Source organism: Cheilinus undulatus, linkage group 20 (assembly GCF_018320785.1).
Source record: "Cheilinus undulatus linkage group 20, ASM1832078v1, whole genome shotgun sequence".
In the NCBI taxonomy this organism is placed as follows: domain Eukaryota; kingdom Metazoa; phylum Chordata; class Actinopteri; order Labriformes; family Labridae; genus Cheilinus; species Cheilinus undulatus.
This window is the reverse complement of record NC_054884.1, coordinates 26627149-26649629: the sequence shown is the minus strand read 5'-3', so window position 1 is coordinate 26649629 and position 22481 is coordinate 26627149. Positions and strand designations below refer to the sequence as shown.

The following is a 22481-nucleotide window of genomic DNA, read 5'->3' as shown; positions in this document are numbered from 1 at the left end:
AACTGAGATTGACTGTTTCCAAGGAGACCACCAACACCACGGAGTGCTGTGCTACCGGGGCAGTGCGGAGAGGGTAAGCCAGTTAACGGTTAAGACAGAAAATAGTTAATTTGTATAAAGATAAAAATAACATTTTGTGTTTAAATGAGTTGTGCTTGAGTTCCGTACACCTATAAACATTGCTCGGATGCACATGAAGCCATACTGTAGTAAGTACCTGTGCATTAATGTTAGCTAACGCCAATTAGCTAAAAGCGTTATCTCGGCAACACCGTCGATGTGTTAAGCACCCCACAGTCACAAAAACTAACAGACAGGCATCTATAGATGCTTCTGTTTGTTGTTTCTGACACATTTAAATCTACATTGGTAGCTGTCTGTCTAATAATATAATGTAGAAATTTTGTTTATCAGAGACATGGAAGGACCCCTGTTGAGAAGACTTAAACGTAGTTAGCATGTTTTATTTGGACTTGTTGCGTCCTAACAGCTGAATTCATTATCACAACTGAAAAGCGTGTGAAACTATACGTTTTGAGGCAGTAGTGAAGTTTTTTTTTCTGTATAAACTGGATGGTTTCATAAACGGTAGGTACATTTTCCTAACGGATAGCCTGTCTGTCCAGTTAGCCACCTGTTTCACGTGTGGGTGTACTTGAAGGGTTACGTCACATTTACCTCCTGTTTGACGTAACGTAAAGAGGTTAAAGCCTTGGTTGTGTGACACCGTGAAATAATGAAAACAAGGGAGATGTAATAATAGTTAAAGGTGGCTCTGGTTTAAGTTCTTCAGTAAACCATGTGAACCAGAATGCGCTAGGACCGTGAAACCAGTTCACTTAAGTGGATTGCATTTGTTACAATGCGATCAATTGAACCTATGCCCCTTCCTTAATAAAAAGCTAAATGAGTCAAAAGGGGGGTCATATATTCGCATTTAAAGGCTACACTGTTTAAAGCTTCAGTGAGGAGTTGTAAAATTGACTGAAAGCAACACTGAAGCCTCTATTGGACCTGCCAAAGCAAAAAAGAACAATGTTGGGTTTAATTATTCCAATAAAGTCATTTTTAATGCTGCTAACCACTGCCACGTGTCACAGAAATAAGAGATGCAGGATATTAAAGGCTTGATATCAGCATAAGCAGATATTAACATTACTAGTTATATTTTACAATCAATAAATTGGCCTGTATACGCTCTGTTGGTGGTAGGTTCGAAGAAGTTTGTGGAGTTTTAGGCTGGACCGACAGACCTAAATTACCTGTCTTCCCCTTCATTCATATTTTTTCAATAGACACAAGCAATTAATCAGTCTATATTTTCACCAACACCTTATCAGATAACTCAACTAGGGCTGAATCAGTTTGGAAAAATATCTTATTGCAATTATTTGAACTTCAATTGTAAATTGGATTTCAAGTGTTATTTTGACACAAATTTGAGGTTAAATAAATATTGCACCTTCTGCAGTTTAGATGTTGCGGTAAGAAATGTTGGGATTTAATCCAAATTTTGATTAATTGCCCAGCACTAGTTCAGTCCTTAAAACACACTTTTGAGTGTGTGAAAGTCACAGACTTTTGTCCTTAAAACACACTTACGATTTTCAGGAATGAAGATAAACGCAGAAAAAGACTTAAGCTAACGCTGGTCTGTTGGTTCTGCTTAAAACACCAACAGTTTATTCATAATTATTGTTGATATTTATTGCCAATATAGCCTTATACTTACAGCAGAAAATGGGTTGTAAATATGGGCAAAATATAGTGAGTACCCAAATGTAAGTTCTCTTTTTTTGACAGTGTTTTTAAACTGTTGTTTAAGCCATCACAGATATCCAGGTGTGTAGTAGAGGGATGAAATTCATCAAATATTGCCGGCAAACGCCTGAAGTCTGTCTAGATTGACAAAAACATTGGCAGCATTTTGGTGCTGACACATTGCCAGTGTTGTTGTGTAATAAAAAAGTGTGTAGAAGTTCGCTTGCAATTTTTGGTAACTGAAAAAAGACATTATCTAACATTTGGCTTCTAGAACTTCTATTATTTTTCAGTACCAGCATAACTAGTGTCAGTAAGTTTTGAATTTTCCTGGAATCATTTTAGAAGTTTAAAGTTGTGGTATCATGACATCTGTATTGTCTAATGTCAAACCAGCACCTATGGCTATTAGATTACTCCAGTCAGTCCCTACCTTCAATAATATTTGACCAGAATGTAGAATAAAAATTGTGTAGTTTTGCTTGCAGCCAGACACTGCAGGTGTTGGACCATTTAATGAGACATGTACCAGATAATGGCCTTGTGCAAAAACCTACACAGTCTGTGGTTTGGTGAAGTTGAATGAAAACCTAGAAGAAATTGGCATATTTTTAAAATAACTGGCAAAATATGCTGAAACTTTACCAATGAGATGTTAAATAATTATCAAATGAGGTTTGGGGAAAAGAAGGGGGATTGAAGCCCTGTCTTCATAATTATAGCACTTAAAATAAACCTGTTTGGACATGTTTTATCATTTTTAAACAGCCACCGCTGATGTGTTGTCTATTTTCTGGTCATCCTGTGCAGAACAATGTAATTCTAATCTCTCTCCTCTTGTTTCCATCAGACCAGCAAGATGTCGTTTTTATTTGACTGGATCTACAGGGGGTTTAGCAGTGTCTTACAGTTCTTAGGTAAGTTCTGCTTTTCAGTGTTTGTAAAGTTTTTGAGACTATTCAAATTTAGTTATAACAGTAAAAGCAGCACCACTGGTTTTTATTAAGGAATATTTTAATATTTTGGTCATGTTCCACTCTAGGGATTAAGAGGGCTTTGGATTAAAACTGTGGGTTGTTGCAATTGCATTTGTGTAACATTTCCTCCAGGTCTCTATAAAAAGAGTGGGAAGCTGGTTTTCCTGGGTCTGGACAATGCTGGAAAAACAACCCTTCTACACATGTTAAAAGACGATCGACTGGGCCAGCATGTACCAACGCTGCACCCAAGTAAGGAGGGATTCTGATTGTAATGTGATGATCATGAAAGAATTTAGTGTGTTAATTTTGTTAATAAACACAAAAACATAGTAGTGTGTCATGGCTTTCAATGTCATTTCCAGCCCTGTAAGTGACACAATGTGGACCAAAAATTAAAGCAAAAGAATGAAAGATTTTATTTTTTACCCATAGCATCTGAAGAGCTGACAATTGGTGGGATGACATTCACTACATTTGACCTGGGAGGACATGTACAAGGTGACTTTTCTCACCATTTTTACCCAGTGACAACCTTGTTTATGTTAGATTTATCAGCACCTCTTTGATGACTTTTTGTTAACCTCTTTGTTCTTCCTTTCAGTATCAGTAATTTCTGCAGTGATCAGAAACATGTTGAAGACAGCAGAGGCAAGCTGACTAATGTCAGTTCCCGTAGCTATCACATGGTGTCTCTGCTGCCACCACAGTGTTGGTTTACAGTTTCAGATCAGCTTGAATGAATCTACTGAGCCTGTAATATTCAGCATATTGGAAACTCAAATATTGTGGCAGTGCTGCAGAAGATCAACATGAATTAGGTCTTTTTCAGTTATTATTTGTGGAGCTTAGCTTGCACTGCCTTGTTAATTCAAATATAAATCTTAATATTTTAAGAAACCCCAATACAGATGTTTTCACTGTCGGTTACACCATGCTATTTATAAAAGTTTGGCTTTGTTGATTTTTATTAAGTAAAATGTTATCATTGAGGCATTTCTTCCTGTAAAATCCACGATGCCACTATAAACGCATTGTTTACTCAATCATCATACAGAGAGACAATACATACTAATTCTCATCATATTGCTGTTAGATGATCTAATTCATAAACTGTTTTCCCTGTATGGACAGCTCGAAGAGTGTGGAAGAACTACCTCCCAGCTGTCAATGGAGTTGTTTTCCTTGTAGACTGCGCTGATCACGACAGGCTCACAGAATCCAAGACTGAACTTGATGTAAGCTTAAAAGGAACCCATCATGATCTGACAAGTTCATCTTATTGGATAGGTATTTGTATCTCTTAAGGCCGGCTCAGACTACACGATTTTTTTGGTCGACAGCCTGGCTGCACTACAAGAGTGATCCCAACTGCTCACTGTATGCTGACGTCACCACTGTCTCCAAGACTGAGGGCGAGTTCACAGGTTGTGGGGGGGTGTCAAAGAGTGTCAATCAGTCTACAACAGAAGCGCTCTATGTGATTGTAGCAGTCTTTTGCTTGTTGAAAAGGAAAATAAGAAATAATTGTGGATTGGATTATGGATAAGACTTATGGATGTGTCAAGAGGAGGACAAAATTGACTGGCTCTCCTTCAGATAGGACTTAAGGTTTGCATGTAATAACGTAAATAAAATAAAATGAAAATATACACATTAGTTTTAGGGAAACAAAGGGGATAAAAAGTGGTAAATCTTATAAATGATGATGCAAAGATAAGGAGCAAATCCCCCTCCTGTTGGTAGACGTTAATGTCAGGTCTGGGTGTCAAACTAGAGGACGATGTAAAAAAAAATTCTGACATGCTAGTCTTGTTGAATCCTAGTTGTGGGGTGCCTTGGACACGTCGTTAATTATGTCACAGTACAAGACCGTTTGTCGTTACCGATGCTCTAAATCGGGCCCGAGTTTTGACAATGAGCTGCAACTTTGCAGTCAGGCTAAAATCTAGCTGAATTCATGTAGTACCGGCCTTTAAATGTATATTAAACAAAAACACAGACTAGATTTCTGCATTTTGAGAACATTGTAGATATCACTTTTATGTGTCTCACTGGGACCCACCATGTTTTAGGTTGCGCAGCACTCTGGGTAGGGTGACATCTGGCGACAGTGGTCCGCGGCCTGTACTATTTTTATGCATTAGTCACCCATCAAATCTTTATATAATGAACACGGACGTTGGTGAAGAGAAAAGTCAGGAAGGTGTTGCTGTCAGTGTAAACCAAAGTGAATGTAGTCATAGAGGCAAAAAGACGTGTGGAGCTGATATTATTGTGTCTGTATCCAACAGTCAGGACTCACTGCTTACTCAGGAAGACTCCTTTTCTCTTTCTTTATGTCTTAGCAGACACTAAGGCCCTATTTACAGGGGACATTTTCAGGGGAAAACAAAACTTTCGTCTGTCTACATGAGAACGGCGTTTTGGGTGACTGAAAACAGAACATTTCGATGAGTTCTACGGTAAAAAGTTTTCAAAATACCCCTGTCTCCATACAGACAGGCAAAACACAACTTTCCGAAAACCCACATGTGCACTACAGCTGCAGCCATTTGCCATGTGTGAGGAAGGTTCTGCTCCAAAGATGGAAGGGCCTTTACGCTTGTGTTTGTTCACTGAAAATCACACTGGCAACTTCTGGCCCTGGCATTTATACTACTGCGTTTCTGATTTTTCGTATAGTCTTGTGAACATGGAGATTGTTTTCAAAACGTTGCCATCTGCATGTGAAATTATTTGAAATCAAAGCAGAATGTTGTTGTGTAAACGGGGCCTAATACAGCTACTATAAAATCTGCTCCACTCACGTCTTTTTGCCACATTCACTTTGATTCCTACTGATAGTAAAGTCTTAATGATTTACTCTTCACTAACAGTGCGATAATGTTCATTCTATAAAGATTTGATGGCCGACTAATGCGTAAAAGTAGTTTCGGCTGTGTACCACTGTCGCCAGATGACATCACACTACCCAGAGTGCAGTGTGGACTAAAACATGGCAGCTTTCTGTTGAGTTTATAAATTCAAATTTTCTCAAGATGCAGATATCTAGTGTGTGTTTTTGTTCAGTACATAAAAGTATCTTTCCAATATGGTGAATTTGCCTCATCATGTTGGGTTCCTTCTTAAAAATCACATTGAAGCTGTTTTACCCACTCATTGCTGCCTGTTATTTGTGAACCGCAGACTGACATTGATGATTGTGTTTTTACCAGGCTCTCCTAGGAGACGAGACTATAGTCAATGTCCCTGTGTTGGTGTTGGGTAATAAAATTGACCGCCCTGAGGCCATCAGTGAAGGAGGACTGAGAGGAGCCTTTGCTCTTGATGGCCAAGTTACAGGAAAGGTTGGTGTAACACAGACCTTGTCTTGTACTTGTTAAGTCGAACATTATGTATGTCTTTTAGCTACCTTGTGACGGTAACCCTCATTTATATGTATTATTGTCAACAGGGAAATGTGTCTTTGAAGGAGCTGAACGCCAGACCGCTGGAGATTTTCATGTGCAGCGTGCTGAAAAAACAAGGCTACGGGGAAGGTTTCAGATGGTTATCACAGTACATTGACTGACACGTGGTACTGAAGCATAACCAAAGGGGATTTTTCTTGACACATTTTCACAAAGCATGACAAAGACTTGGCGCCTTTGATAGTGTCACTCAGCCCAGATTCAAACAGCATTATTAAGAGCATATTCTTTTTAATACTTAAAACATTTATTCAGGATTTAAAGGTTTCTATGCAAACTTTTAAAAGTGGTTCATGGTGAACTGTCTGTCCTTTTAGTGTTTATTAATGTGAAAGCTATAAGAAGTGTAAATGAGTAGTCTTATATTATGCAAGAATGTAGATATGTACACATCAGCACATCAGTGATTATTTATTTATTATGGAACAGACTCATGTTTCTTTAGGGGATTTATTTGGGCAACTTTAAGCTTTTCTGACATCTGATTAAGAAGGTCATGTTTAGATTTTTATGATCAGATAAACAACTCATATGATTAAATTCATTGAATATGATGCTAGTAGCTACTGCCTTCAAAGCACAGAGCCAAAGATGTATGGTAATGACTTCAGGATTAGCAGGAAGGGAGATTAGACTTGGACAAAAGATTTCTGGCATGCTGAGCACCGAGTCAAAACAACTCCGCTTGAAACCAAAAAAAGGATAAAAGACAGCACGTCCCACAAATACAGGGGGGAAAAGATGATACAAACTCAGCCGAACTGAACTGCTCAAGTTTTGATCATGTGCATCTCAGTTTCAGGGTTGGAATTGGCCTCTGTGCAGCTTTTCCTGAATTTGTTCATTAATGTTATATGTTGCATTGAAGGCAGCTAAATTGCTATTGGACTGAAATTTAAGGTCTTTATAACATAACTTAGAGATAAGGCTTTTAACTGGCTGCCCTTGCTTATTTATATCATGAAGGCTGCATCAGTACATTAGTCCTAAAACATGGGGAAGCAGTAAAGTTGGCAGCCATCTTTACTGGAGAAAGACAATCTAACTCATTAGTAGAAAGGTAAGAAAACACTTAATTTTGAGCCTCTTGCTATCAAGTCTTAATTTATTTTGTTATCTATATTTATTTATATATGTATTTATTCTACAGTGGGAAATATAAAGCACAGTATAGTGTAGTCTGTGCAGCTGCAGGATATGCACTTTTTGATTATTTGCAAAGATATGAGAGTGCACTTGCACTAATTTTTTTTTGCTAACATCTGAAATAATATGTCAGTCTCATTGTTGATACTGATGTTTTTGTGTGTATGTGTAGATATTGCATTTATATGCCCATAATTAGTGAAATCGGTATGGGCAATAGAAATGTGATCATTCCCATGGACATTTTGTTGCTTTCTTGCCTCCTTCTGTACGGAAGAGGATTAGGGCCACTGGAAAAAAAAAAAAAAATTGAGGCAAATATTTTGTTTGAAGTCAGAATTCTGAGAAAAAAAAAGATTCTGACTTTTTTCTCAGAACTCTGACTCCTGAAAGATGTCAGAATTCTGAGATTTTTTTCTCACAAGTAAAAAACAATTTGTGTCTCAATTTTTTTTTCATTGGCCGTAATCCTCTTCCGTATTTATGTGTATAAAAAATGTGAGTATAAATGTTAGTGAGATCAGAAGATACAAAACTGATTTTATACCAGGAGCCTAAAATGTTTACAGAGACAAAATGCATGTCACTAAAATAATGCTCTGTTACATAGACAGGACTCCTGTCAATAATGTTAATACAGTTGTAAATGTTTGTACCATAACTGTCCTTTAGCTGTAGCTATAATGCACTGGAAATAAAGTATTTATATCTGATTATAATTGACCTAATATATGTAGCACTGACCTGTGACCTGCTAATAGTGTAAGCTATGTGATGAGTGGTGAAGTGTTTTAATAAAGCCAACTTTTTTTTTGACTCATCTGGTCATGTGTGTTATTTTATATGTAAGTATTCAAGTCTGTAGTAAATATGTGATTCTTAGCTGTTCATGCCCAATCCCTGTGCAACCAGACAGAGCTTGAGCAGTTTTGCAAAAAAGAATGGAGTAAAATTGCAGCATTAAGATGCACAAGCCTGATTGAGACGTATCCACACAGATTCAGTGATTGCAGCCAAGGTGCATGTACTAAATACTGACTAGGATGCTAATTATTTTGTAGAAATCTGTTTTCAGTTTGATATTTAAGAGTTTTCTTTGTCAAGAAAGCCAAATATATTGAACATGATTGAGTTGTAAAATCAATACAAAGGGTAAAACATCCACAGTGATGATGCTTTTTATAGGTACTGTATAAGACATTTAGTAACATTTAGGGATGCATTGCAGCACTGCATCCCATTCTCTATTGACTGACCTCAGCATTTTAGTCAAGGCATTTCATTAGTGCCTATCAGATTACTATTTGTTCTGCAGTAAAGTGGTAAAGGTCTATTCACTCCAGATTTGATGGTGATACAGTGGTCTGCCATGAGGCTGTAATTTGTTCTTCAAGCATGAGGTGGCAGCTGAGCACCAAAATAACCCCTGCTAATGTTCCCACTTGCTTGTTAAAGACTCAGATTCTGCAGCTAGTGTTTCACTGCAGGCTTCATGATTATTGCTGATGTTGAAACTGTATTTACTTAATGCCTTGTTAAACATAATCATATGTAACTGCAGCTGTTAGCAGCTTTAGCTGTAATAAGCTTTACTAATCCATTCCTCACACACCAGGTGGGGACACAAAGGTCCTGAAATGTATTTTAGTTTTGCAAATGTTAATAAGCAATATGATCCATTCGTGGAAGGCTGGTTTTTCTTGAAAATAAAGTGCTTAGAATATGTTTTATAAGGTAAATGTGAAAATGTGGATCTCCTGAGGTAAGAAAAAGCTAAGAGCTGCAGTCTGTGATGCATAGCCTCTCCTTAGCACCTTAGAGTGTGAAATCAACCTGCCTTTATCGCACAAATTTATTTAATTTTCCCGCAGGCACCCATAAGCACAGTGTTCCTTTCTTTATCCAGCAGGATCATGGCAAAAATACCCATCATTAAATACACAGGATGATGGAGTGTGACTCTGTTGTTGCAGGAGCTGCAAACTTAATCTGATTTCTCTCTGGGTGATCACTTTTATCCCTGAAATAGAAAAGATTAATATGAACATCCAGCTTGGCTCCAGTGCCTTTATTAGTAAAGTGCTCAGCCTAGAAGTACATTCTTATTTACTAACATGCAATACTAAAAACTACCAAATGTCAGACCTACTCATAGCATGAATGAAGACATGGCAACAGTGATCTCATAGAAAAAAATTACATTTGAATTCAAGTATACACACAGAACTTCAAGTAATGCACACATTTCTTTTTTATAAACACAAAATACATTTTTTTAAAGTTGCAAACAAAAAGAACAAAACAAAGTTGTGGCACATTCTTCAACATGATTTCAGAGTTAGCATTGGACAGCGGCTAGTGGTTTCTACTGTAGGTGCAGTTTGGATCGGTAAAGTACATTCTATGGGTTTTTAATAAAAGATATCCAACTTGGAATATACGTAGGTCCTGTTTGTGTCTCCACTTAATTTGTAAAGCACACACAGTAAGATTTAAAAACGACTATTATCTGTTGTAGCTTATCCTTTGATGTTAAGGTAGCTTGAAACTGTGGTTACCTGAAATCGTCTAACCTTTGTTCACAGATCATTTACAATGGGTTTATTTACAGGATCAGTTTGGAAATACATAACATCATTATACAGAGCTGCTTTACAGAAGGAAAAGACGTTTTGGGAAATATGCTTATTAACTTTAACACTCATATTGATGGAACTCAATATGAAACTATGGCAACACTATATATAGAAAACAATACCTATAACAATACCCACTTGTTAAATGCTTAGAAATCCATTCCCAGAGGCAAAGTCAAAACCCAATGTCTAGTTAAAATAGAAACCGAATGTCTGGTTGATGTCAAAAGCAACGTCTAATGAAGTTAAAAATCTCCATCAAGTTGATACTGAAACCATCTAGTTCTGGCAAAAGCCAATGTCAAGATGGTTTTCAAACACTACCTCTAGTAAGGGTTAAATCCAGCGACCTGAATCCCAATGTGGAGATGACAAAACACATCTGACTTCAAAACTGAAGAACTTAAAACCTTCCATCTAGTAGACACAAATCCACAAGTAGCTGAAGACAAAACCTAAGGACTAAATTCACTTACAAGCCAAGCTTATAATTGACCTTCTGGAGAGGGGTCTGGCTGCAGACCATACATCTCTGAAATCCATTCTCACAGACCATTCTTCTAGGACAGTTTATATCATAGAAAGAAAATGCTGTAATTTGCTGGTACAACATATTTTTAGTTGTGGATTTTTTTTAATTCCAACTTTATTCATAAATAAAGTCTGTCAGTTATATGCATGAAATAACCGCATTGCAAACTTTACAGACTAAGAAACATTTCATAAATAAAACAGAAAAACAGTTTAGAGGCCTAATCTGGGATTAAATTCTGTAAAGATATGTTTTAGAAGTAGTTACACAAACTTTGGCTCATTTAACCTTCATTCGCTTAAGCTAAAGCTAACATATGCTAGCTATATTATTAACGTTACTACCTAAGCCAGTGTAGCAAAGTTAGCCTTAGCAACATGAGATTTAGCAAGCAAGCTAAGGTAGCTATGTAGATAGTGTATCTTAGTAGCTTACATAGCTGCTTTGTGAGCCTAGCTTTAGCTACCTTAGCTATGTAGCTACGCAGGCTATAGCTAAGTTAGCTTTAGCAATGGGAGCTTTAGCTGACATAGCTTAAGCTAACTTCGCTATGCAGATATCGTAAATACACAGCTTATATAGCTGCTTTGGGAGTTTAGCTTTAGCTACGTCATCTCTGTAGCTCCACTATCTACATGTTTAACACAGCCAACTGAGGTATATAAGCTACACTGGTGATGTTGGAGTGTTTGCATGGAGGACAAGCGTTTTTTCCTGTAAGCAGATGTTTACTTGGCTTTATTAAACCTTATGTAATCAGGTTTTGCAGGTCTGGTTTTTGACTTTTAACTTTGGTATCCTAACCCTTACCTTACCCTCACTCTTACCCTAATGCTAACCAAAAGTTGAATCCAATTTTATTTTAAAAATTTTAGCATGTATTTCTGTATTTCTGCAGATGTATTGTCTTACAGTAGTGGTCTGCAAGAGGGGCGCCTGAGAGCTGCAATCTGCTGCCAGGCTTGGAAATATCTATCCCCGTAGCACCTATATGTACCACCATGCTAACGAATTACTGCTAATTTGTGCTAATTTGTAGTTTGGTTGGCCATATAGCATTCATTTTGATTTTTAGAGCTTTTAATCACGAGAAATACTGAGTAGTAATAATTTTGCTGATCACTGTTAAGGACTCCTTTCAAGTTAGTATGTGATACATTGCTTTTATATAATTACCCGTTACTGCTGCCTTAGAATATAATCCAGGGGTAAACACACATTTTATTTAGTATGAACACTTCATGAAAACGCAATTTAAAAATCGAGCATATCATGCTAGTTCAGGCAGGCATCATCTTATCTCAAGCGAGTCCTCATCAGCTGACAGCCAACTGATTTACTCTAAGCACACTATTGGCTGATTGCACTCATGCTGCCATATTTAAACTGTTCTGGCTTGGCCACGCTTTGTTGCTCCCTCTGCGAGCTGCTTTTTGCAACCCTCCTCCAACCCAGCTCCTCCTTTATTCTGCTTCTGAATGTCATTCTGTTGTCACCGTTGCCTGTTCCTTCGTAAAGCTTTCCACGTAAGCTCATGGAAGGGCAGGGGAATCCCAGAACAGCCACACTGCCAAATACAAATATGGGCGATTAGTGCAATTGAATAACCATTAATAAAGAAAAATACTTATATCCGCAATTCCTTTGTATATTTTTTCTACATTTAAGCTTCATAATGAGATGTTTCAAGCACTTCAACAGATGATATCACAAGAAAATAAGCATATTTTCCAAAATGTCAGCTACTCCTTTGATTCCTGTATGACAGCAACTGTAAAACTCAATAAGTTTTCACACAATACAAAATTACTGGTAATCTCTATATGCATAGATGGCAATCAGACGAGATATAAACTCTGATGGACTTTAGCTACTTATGGCGCAGTAGTCGGTGGTTTCTCCGTTTCAGGACGGCAAAACAAAAAGCTCTGTTGCTCAAAAAACAGAGAGGAGAATGAAGCAATTACACATATCTAAGACAAAAACTGGTCATTGTGTCATCACTGGACCAGCACCACTTATCCCATCAGGATGATACACATCCCAGAATCCTTTGCTGTCAGGAGAGAGCCATTCCCGTAGATTTTCAGACCAGCAGCTATGACTCGGCTCTCTCTTTCACCAGGGATCAGACAGTTCTACCAAATGTACCCCCCATCGTCTGCCTCCCCCTCCTCCTCTTCCTCCTCTTCTGCCTCCTCTCCGTTGTCCTCCACCTCCTTCTCCTCTTCATCCTCCCATCCCACTCCGCTCCCAAAGTCTCCAGAGTATCCCGCCACTTCATCTAGAAGAGCACACAAACAATGACTTTGTATTACTGAAATGATTGGCTAATGTATTGATTAATTCATGCAAGATACTGCAATTAGTTTTTAAAATATCAATAGTTTATGTTTCTCGATATCAATTATTGTTCATTGAAACGTTTTGATTGGATAAACACGATTATATAGACCGTTTCTGGCTAATGAATGATAAGCCTTCACATGCAAATCTCCAATCCCCTGCTGATCAATGTAAGATTCTTTTTGGGGCATTTTGCCTTTTTTTGATGGAACAGCTGAAGAGAGACAGGAAATATAGAGAGAAAGAAAGGGGGCAGATGTGCACCAAGAATGCACCTAGACAGGGATTCGATCGCAGGACCAGTTCACTTAAAGGGGACATATTATGCAAAAATCACTTTTTCAGGCTTTGTGCCACTGGCCTGTCCACAATCCCCTCAAGTACCGACCCCCCCACCACCACCACCACCTTCTCTTTTTCTACCTTTCAGAAAATGTGTGTTGAGACAAGCCATTCTCAGATTTTCCCCTCATGATGTCATATGGGGAGTTAGCCCTGTCCCACGGTTTGGTTGGCCCTTTCTGCTTGAAATAAAGTTCCGCCCTCCTCATCTGATCCTCCTCTCTGCTGGCAGCTGAGAGGAGGATCAGGACAGCCACATCCATTTCCTGAGAGGGGCGTGGTCAGGGGCGGAGTCAGACAGCTCAGTAACATTTAAAGCCACGGACACAGAAACAGCTTGTTCTGAGCAGGGCTGAAACAGAGGGTTTTTAGACATACAAAAATCCTGTACTGGGGTGTTTTTTGGGCATCAGACTTAACAGGCATGTTTTGGGGACCTCTGAGACCAATATAAACTTGTCTTAAAAGGACAAAATATGTCCCCTTTAAGATCGTACCCCCCTGTTCATGGGCACCCGCTCTACCCTCTGAGCTACACCGGCACCCAGGCAGGTTTTCATTGAGGATATCTTTGCTCCACTCAGCTTTCCCACAACCCTGACCAGTCTCCCAGTCCCTGCTGCTGAAAAGCACCCCCACTGCATGATGCTTCAACCACTGTGCTTCACTGTTGGTGTGGTATTGGGCTGGTGATAAATGGTGCCTGGTTTCCTCCAGACACAACTTTAAGAATAGAGGCTCAACAGTTCAATCTTGTTTTGATCACAGTCTGAGAGTTCTTCAGGTGCTTTTTTGCAAACTCCAAGCAGGTTTGCATGAGTTTTGCATTGAGGAAAGGCTTCTATCTAGCCACTCTGCCATAAGGCGAGATTAGTGGGGGCTGCAATGATCATTGTCCTTCCCCAGATCTGTTTCTTTTGCGCTGATGTGCATTACCAGCTGTGAGGCCTTCTATAGAGAAGAGTGTGCCTTTCCAAATCATGTCCAATCAATTTACTTTATTCCAGGTGGACTCCAATTAAGGTGCAGAAACTTCTCAGCAACACCGCAGAGAAACATGAGGCACATGAGCTAAATTTTAACTGATGTTGCAAAGGGTCTACCTTCTGTAAATTTTTTATTTATATTCTTATTTTATTTATATCAGTATCAGTTACCACAGTCTGGGTTTCCATGGATTCTGGTTCCCGTCATCTCTCCACCGTGTTGGTCAACACACCAGCACTCCCCTCGGCTCTGGTCACACTGCACTTTCCTGTAGTAGCCGTCTTCATCACAGCTGGGGACGTACGTCCCTGCAAGGACACACATAGAGACATGTTGACTATTTAGTGCTCACTGTGGCCTCATGCTGACGCCTTAGTGAAGACTAAAAGAACTCCACAGAGACAGAGAGAGCTCTCCTATTTGTTTTATAAAAGTTCTAATATGCAGCTGGATGTTATTGGGTACAGACTGTTGGCATGTTTTTCTTTCTTTCTTCTTTGAGGGTGTCGTGTGAAAACACAGCGACAGCCTCAGTGACAGAGCTGCTCTGTTTTAGCCTCCCTTAGGACCCTCTTGTCAAACCCAAAGCAGAGTTCTCTAACAAGCACCAACACCCCCCCTACATACACACATACAATCTGAAGCCTAGGAAAAATACAAACAATGAGACAAGTGGGCTTCAGGGATGGAAGAACACATCTTTGTGTTTGGAGCTGAGGAGTGAAAAGCAGCTGTGCAGAATGTAGAGCGAGATAAAAAAGAAGATACTATAGCATGGGGTTTCTCACAGAGCTAATCCTCCCCGCACATACATCCTCAGCCTGATTAAGGTCTAATCCCGCTACAGCCATGCACTTTTGATCTCCTAAATGAGCCTCCTCCTGCTTCTCTCGCCTCTGTGATGTACCGTGTTACATAAGTACACCAGAGAACCGGAGCAGGCGTGGGGGCACACAGCAGCTACCAGACGGTGCACCTCACCACTATCAATGCACCTTTGTGTGGCTTAGAAATGATAACAATGACTTGGTGAGGATTTCCTTCCAAAATGTAGGTCTATTCAGGTGCACTGTCTACAAATCCTCAAACATGTCTTTTATCTTCAGTGTTACAGCGTTTTTAGGCTGGTGCACTGACATATAAAGCAGTTGTGGCACAGAAACTCATCCATCTTCAATAACCATACCAACTTTAACTTTGTACTGATTTTGGTGCCCCCTGGTGATAAATCAAATCCCTTTGTAACATGTGTAAATAGCTCTGATTTCTTTAAAGAATCAAAAGTACCACACACTTTAATCTTTGTTGTGAAAACAAGAAAAGAAAAAAGGCTAACATCATGCAATTCCAAGCACAAAATATAGCTATACAGATAAAATAAGTCTTGTATCTGGTGATTTTGTTTGCCTTTTAGCACAGCAGTCCATTTAAATATGATGTACGTCTCATTAATCCCTGCTTGCATTAATGCTGACGCACCTCGCTGCTGCTGCTTGCAAAGCTTAACCTCCTCCACCCTAGCCTCCTCCTTTATAGCATAAAGCTTGTTGCACCATCATATTCAGATTCATGGATTAACTGCTTTTGAACCAATATCATTGTAATCAGTACACATTGTCTTAAATGTATATATCCATATGGGGGTTTCTGGCCATGCACTCCCTGGAAAGTCAAAGTATGCTGCTTGATTTACCCAGGGAGCAGTTATTGAGCAGAGCCTTCTCCACCAAGTAAAACTGCATATCCATTTTGCAATAAACTGGTTAAATGTATGACAAGAGCTATCCTGACTGAACTAATTTTTTTTCCAGAACGCGCCATGATTCATCTCTGGCATGTGCTAGAATGCCACTCCACTCTATACCATGAGACATGTGCCAAGCCCAGTTTTTACCTAGCTGCTTTCCAGCACATTTCCATTTGCACAAAGTGGATTGGCCCACACAGGCAGATGGACGCAGGACGTGTTTAATTTCAAATTGAAACACCAGGTTAAGACTACTGATCGTCTATACCAGGGCTATTAAATTACAAATTCAACTGGGCCAAATTTTAAAATCAAGAAATGTAGCTGGGCCAGACATGTTCGGCGCCCAGTAAGCAGCTTGTAATGTCAAATTTCAAACCAATACAAATCAATTTGATGAAAAATATGCACTATTTATTCATATTCCCCCTTTCAAATTTGGTAACATGACAAAAGCACACGAAAAAGTGCGAAAAACACACCAACAGAGCTGTATTTGGACATAACCTGAGGTAGTAGGAATGTTTTTCTCACTTGAATAAAAATTAAACAAATAGGAAGAAAAAATGCAGTTCTGTAAATAATAATTTTGATCACATCTTACCCAGGTGTATTTTTAAGTGCATAAAAACTAAATTTGCACAGTTGTAGCTACAGTTGAAAAGGGCATGTTTGGTATTGGTATCTTGGGGCTACTTCTGTCAGCATCGCTAGCTATGCTTCAAAACAATGCAGTGCATTTTAGGTAGACTGTTGCTAGGCTACACAGAGTGTTGCATTCACGGTCTGAAATGATGTGGGATTTTATGAAAACTTTCGGAAACAGGTTGCCCTCTGCATCTCTGGCATGACCACAGGCTGGGCCACTTGGGGGTTGGTTCTGGACCGCATGTGGCCCCCGGGCCACTAATTGAATAGGCCTGGTCTGTACCATCACTGTCGACACTGTGTCAGAACAGACAGCAAATAAACTGCAAATCAGCCTCACACAGGCAAACTGATAAATGGCTGTTTGTTCTTCTCTTTCCAACATGAACTTGTTATGTGATGAGCCAGCAGCTCTGCTGCAGACTGGGCTGAACTGGGCTTCAGAAACAGACCCAATAGACAAGGTCATATGCTGTTAAGAGCAAAAACAGATGTATCTCAGCACACACAGATCTTATGGTTTTTAGGCAACAGGATATACACAGAAATATTTATTCATAGTAATGAGTGTCAACACTTAAATGTTCTACACTAAGTTAAAGAAAAGCTGCTAGCAGGCAGTTAAAACAAAGCTAGAAAGTATTTTTTTCTTGATTTAAATCCAATTTTTAAGGGAGGGCTATGCCACCCCAGATCACCCCCAGGAGACACCCCTGCTTATATGATGAATGCATTTACCCGACTTCTTCTTGGCTGCCTCCTGCACTTGGATCCTCTCCAGCTCGGCGAGGCACGGTGGCTCTGTCAGAATCAAACAGAAGACAGGGATGACAGACAGGCATAACTTAAAACTGCTCCTGCTAAATACTATCTCAATCAATGCTCTTCATTATTACACTTTTTATGTATTGATATGTTCAAGAAGTCAACTTTTTTACTCCCTAAAGAGCCTGATCAACGGTTGAGAGCCCCAACCTCTGAACATGGTCTGAAAACAGAGAATAAACAAGCTGAACAGATAGAAATAGGCAAAAAGAGGATATACATTTTGTATTTAGCATCCAATAAAATACAAATTTCCTTTACACAGACCTCACTCTAATAAAAAAATGTATTTTGAAAACAAGCAGTGTGACGCTTTCCCCAGAAGATTATCATAAAAGCATTGGCTCCTTAAGGCTGAGCATGAAGCAGCTTCTAAATATCAGCGGCTCATAATGAAAAATTGATTAGGCAGTCAGTGTAATCTATTGCATGGAAGTTAAATGCCTGATCGATGGGATAATCAGCGTGCAAATGAGGTTACAGCCAGATATATCCTGTATTTGTTCAGTAAAGGTCAAGTGGTGCAGATGTAGATACAGCGTATGTGTACAGCTAAAAGTAGCACTATGGGTGAAGGTTAGAAATGAGAACATGGAGATTACTGATCACCGTACAACCACACATGAAATGTCAGGTACAGCCTGCTCCATTTTTCTCATGAAATATATTCAAGCACAGCAGGGGGGTTTAGATAACTTCTGTGGTCATTTTGTCTTAATATTCTCGTAATCTGACCAACAGCGTCTTACTGTTCCACAGCTCTGGGAAATGCTTTTAGCATTGGAAAGTACCCATTCACATCAGTGTTTACATGTATCCAAACAGGGTGAGATAAACTGTGATTAATAAGGCTTACATGACAGTGATAATAAATATAATCCATAAAAAGGCAGTGTAGCGCACCTCAAATTCTGCATGTGACAATGACTTTACAGCTATACTTATCCAGTACTTCCATTTGATCATTTTTGTGTCCAAGTCTAGTTGCTCTTGCATCTTTCTGGAGCTGATGTGAGCCTTTAGCCTCCTGACAAACAGCTGCAGTGTGCCCATCCATCAGCCACATCAGCCACCAGTGCTGGGCAATTAATTGAGTTTCAATTCCAATTGCAATTTCAGCTTTCCAAAATCATGAAAACAAGATCATAATGATTTCATGATTACAGTGCAACTTGCTGTGTTACTGAGAGAGCTGCCATTTGTATTGAATAAGTAGGACCTGATTAGTTCAAAAGCTCAGCTTTGAACAGGAAGTAGTTTTGACCAAATATGAAGTCCACAAATCTCCTCAAAGTCCTTTATATGCAGAAAAGTTGTCTTGAGTGAGAAATGCAGTCAGTCATTGAGAAAGGTATGGCAAAGTCATTTTTCTTAGTATTTAGATGATGGACCACAAGGATTCATTCAGGCCTAGCATCAACAAATTTTCCTCTAAAGTTCTGAATTCCCTGGACATTTTTCTTTCCAAAATCCACACAAATTCAAAGAAATTACCTAAAATTTCTTGAAAATTCTTAAACACTTTTAAGTTTCCTGCAAGCACCTTAATATTTCTTCAATATTTCCCATATATGTCACTGAAACTTTATCATAGAGCCTTAACACTGCAATACAAATCTTTGAAACATCCCATGCCTACTCTTAAAACGTTCAAATTTCCAAAAATTTTAAAACATTTTACCGACAAAAACTCTTCTCAAATTCCCCAAATTGTATAAATATGTTCCCCAATATTCCATGAAAATTTCAAAATTTTCCAGAGCACAAAAATTCTCTGAAATTTACATAAAAATGGTTGAGAATTTCAAATTACTGCCCTGCCTCAAATTACTCAAAATTTACAAATATATTTTCTAAGTTTCCAAGAAAATACCCCCCCAACCAAATGTTTTTTAACAAATTCCAAAAATATTTATCTCCTAAATTTACATGAAAATGCCTAAAAATACACATTTCAATTACCAAATAAGTAAATAGTGAATAATTACATATTATATATTATATATCTATGAAAGACAGCACATGGCTCATTTAGGCGGTAAATTTTCATGTGATCAACATGGATGACATTAAAACAAACAAGCATATCTCTGGGGGACTTTAGAGCTACTGAAAACTATGCAGGGAAATTGCTAAAATTGAATGATTTTGATGCAGGTAATAAGGTGGCCAAAACAAAGGGAACTGCAGATAACCAAAGAGGTAAAAACACTGATGCATCAGCTGGGACAAGAATGGGCCTGGCCCGAGCAGGGGGTTGCACTGGACTTCAATGAGTGGATAAATCTACTGATGACGAATTCTCAGATGAAGTGTAACTATATTCAACGCAGAACTGTGTCATGCAGAGAGGCATAGGTTGTTTGGGCTGATGGAGAGAGCACCATCTCACTTCTCCAAAGCTGGGAGTGCTAGTTCAGGGCTTTCTTGCTAAACTAGCCTGCAGTAGCAGCAGCAGAAAGCATGACTTCAGGATAGCACTGCACTATCAACACTGGATCCTTTTGTCTCTCTTGGAGTTACTCCAGAGAAACCACAACAGTTGGATTTTACTGTTTTACTGGAGGTTACGGTTGAGATCATCAGTTTAAGAGGACTAATATTAAAAAAATAGACAGTAAGACTCAAATTTAATTGTAATGCAGAGTTTGAACTTGGTATCTAGTTAATGGAGCACTGGTTAGTTATTTATTTGCATGATTTGTTGGTGTTTTCAGTGGGGGATGGTATTAGGCTACTGTAAGCTGCTAAGTTATGGTAATGGCTAATGGGCTAACGTAGAGCTAGCGGAGATAATGTGAAGCCAAGTGCTGCTGTTGTTTATGTGTTAAATACAGGCATTTCCGAGGTATGATCAGTTTTAGACAGAAAGATGTTTCCTCAGACCTGCTTTAGTGCAGACATAAAGATATATCACAGTGTTTCTGTTTTTGTATGTTTTATTGCTGTTAAATACAGATTATTGGTCACATGGCTATCTAAAGAAAATGCCTGGTAGTTGTCATAAATGGCCGGAATTCTTGAGGACTGCTTGCTATAATGTCCTGGGACAAAAGAGGCTTGTGGAAACTGAGTCAAAGTGGACATTTGCATGAAATATAATAGAAATTTCCCAAAGTGTTCTTGTGATATTGGGTTCACAATAATGACATGGTCAATGGGACAGACTTATACATGCACAACCTGAAGACACAGTGCTCACTCTCTTGGCTATTGCGGGCACAAAAAACAAATTTTGGCTCTACCAATTAGTCTCATTAGTGAGTGTTAGGTGTTGGAAGATTACACTGTACAGACCCAAGCAGAGAGGTGAGGGTGAACTATCAACTTTTTTGTAGCATGCCCAAGAAAGATATAGAAACAGAAGGGTTGAAAATTCTGAGTTGGATCTTTAGTGTTTTGATGAAAAAGTTATGGTGCCCTTTGTTTCTGCATCACAAAAAATCCCTGATTTAAACTAGTACTGAAAGAAACTGAGAAGTCTTTTTTAGGGGTACGTTAAATTTAGTCAAAGCTTTCTTATTCTGCAGCAAGTTGGAGAGACAAAACTCAGTAGTGAGCAAAGTTCAGAGAGGCCGTGAAGAAGGACTTTTCGATTTGCCAGAAAGCGATTCTGGCAATCTGACAGTTGAGTCAGATCAAAGAAACCTCGCCGAGATTGTTCCCAGCAGGAGAGCAGAACGGCTGATCATGTCTCAGAATATCATCAGACCTGGATGCTATGTGGAATATAGATGCATGTAAGGAGAATTCAAGCATGAGTTTGTGCAAAGTGTCAAGGGTTGAAGTAAGGAGAAGCAACAGACAAGCAGAAAGGGCTTAAAAGGTGTTTATTAGTCTGGCAAATGCCACTGTAACATTAACTGCCTGTGGCTCTCAGACAAGGAGGAATAGTTTGACATTTCTGAAAAACATGATTATTCATTTTCTCGCAGGGGCTTTGATGGAATGATTGATACCACTTTACTATCTCTGTGATAAATATGGAGCTGGAGCCAGGAGGCAATTAGCTTAGAATACAGAGAGAGACAGAAAAAAACAGCTAGCCTGGCGTCATAAAATGTTTAAAGGTCAATGCTAAACCGATTTTTCTACTTTGATTTTAGAAGGAGCAGAAATGTAGATAAAAGTTTGTTTTGTGGAGTGAAAAGTTAATACTTCAAAGCTTTAGAGGTGAATGTAAGTGTACTTGTACCTTTGGACTGAGTCAGGATAGCTATTTCCCATGATAACAGTGTTAACTCTAAGCTAAGATGATGAAATACAGAGCTACGCTACTTTGCTATGTGTTTTATTGATCTTCTGGTCAAACTCTCAGCAGGATAGCAAGTCAGCTGCTTTAAGTCTTTTATGCTAAGCCATCCTTGATTTTTGATACAGTTTACATATAAGAACTGTATTGGTCTGGATAAGTCTGATAAACGATTTTTTTTTTTGGATGGTTTTGTTCAGTTGGTGCAAAACTGTGGATAAATATTGATAAACCTGCAACAAAAGACTTTACAGATGCAACAAAGAATTGGAGGAACCCAAGACAGGGGTTTAAGCCAGTCACTTGACAAAATCCTTTTACGATTTGCAGTGATTAGCATCACTGAAAACAGCATGCTGCTATAAAGGTTCAAAAGAAGGTGTCGCTAGCAATAGTGTAGCAAGATCAGGGCACTTTTTGTGGCATCAACAGTGCCAGAAAGTAAAAAATTGTACTGTACTTGGCTCCATTAAGCTGAAAAACACCCCCACAGCATGATGCTGCCACCACCATGCTTCACTGTTGGGATGATATTGGTAAGGTGATGAGTGGTGCCTGGTTTCCTCCAGATATAACATTTAGAAATGAGGCCAAACTGTTCGATCTTGTTTTTTTCAGACCAGAAGATCTTGTTTATCCCAATCTGAGAGTCCTTTGGGCACTTTTTGGCTAACTCCAATAGGGCTTTCATTTGTTCATGAGTTTTGCATTGAGGAGAGGCTTCTATCTAGCCCACTGCCATAAAGTCAAGATAGGTGGAGGGCTGTAGGGATGGCTGTCCTTCTGGACCTTTTCTCCATCTCCAAACA

At 38.9% G+C, this 22481-nt stretch overlaps 2 protein-coding genes across 3 annotated transcripts in view; one reads left to right on the top strand and one right to left on the bottom strand.

Annotated features, from left to right (window-relative positions):
• Positions 1–29: 29 nt before the first annotated feature.
• On the top strand, positions 30–7703 carry sar1aa (secretion associated, Ras related GTPase 1Aa). 2 transcript variants are annotated; one of them, XM_041814974.1, is made up of 7 exons: positions 30–73; positions 2612–2678; positions 2871–2990; positions 3174–3239; positions 3873–3976; positions 5957–6088; positions 6196–7703. In XM_041814974.1, exons 2-7 carry the CDS (start codon positions 2621–2623, stop codon positions 6310–6312), a joined length of 597 nt encoding a protein of 198 aa, XP_041670908.1. In that variant the 5' UTR covers positions 30–73; positions 2612–2620; the 3' UTR covers positions 6313–7703. The 2 variants fall into 2 exon arrangements, with proteins under 2 accessions (XP_041670908.1, XP_041670909.1); XM_041814975.1 differs by lacking the exon at positions 30–73 and adding an exon at positions 88–209.
• A 1715-nt stretch (positions 7704–9418) lies between these two features.
• The window catches only part of LOC121527978 (testican-2-like), a 73857-nt gene continuing 60794 nt past the window's right edge, over positions 9419–22481 (bottom strand). The window contains exons 9-11 of the mRNA XM_041815037.1: positions 17334–17396; positions 14371–14508; positions 9419–12809 (exon numbers count right to left, since the gene is read on the bottom strand). Of these exons, the coding sequence (XP_041670971.1) occupies positions 12664–12809; positions 14371–14508; positions 17334–17396 (347 nt within the window). The 3' untranslated portion in view covers positions 9419–12663. The remainder of the gene's footprint in view (positions 12810–14370; positions 14509–17333; positions 17397–22481) is intronic.

Excerpts from the sequence above, each read along its gene's own strand:
- sar1aa (XM_041814974.1), top strand. The coding sequence starts at position 2,621 with ATGTCGTTTTTATTTGACTGGATCTACAGGGGGTTTAGCAGTGTCTTA. Across the intron at positions 2,991-3,173 it reads TGTACCAACGCTGCACCCAA|CATCTGAAGAGCTGACAATT; the intron begins GTAAGGAGGGAT and ends TTTTACCCATAG. Across the intron at positions 3,240-3,872 it reads CCTGGGAGGACATGTACAAG|CTCGAAGAGTGTGGAAGAAC; the intron begins GTGACTTTTCTC and ends CTGTATGGACAG.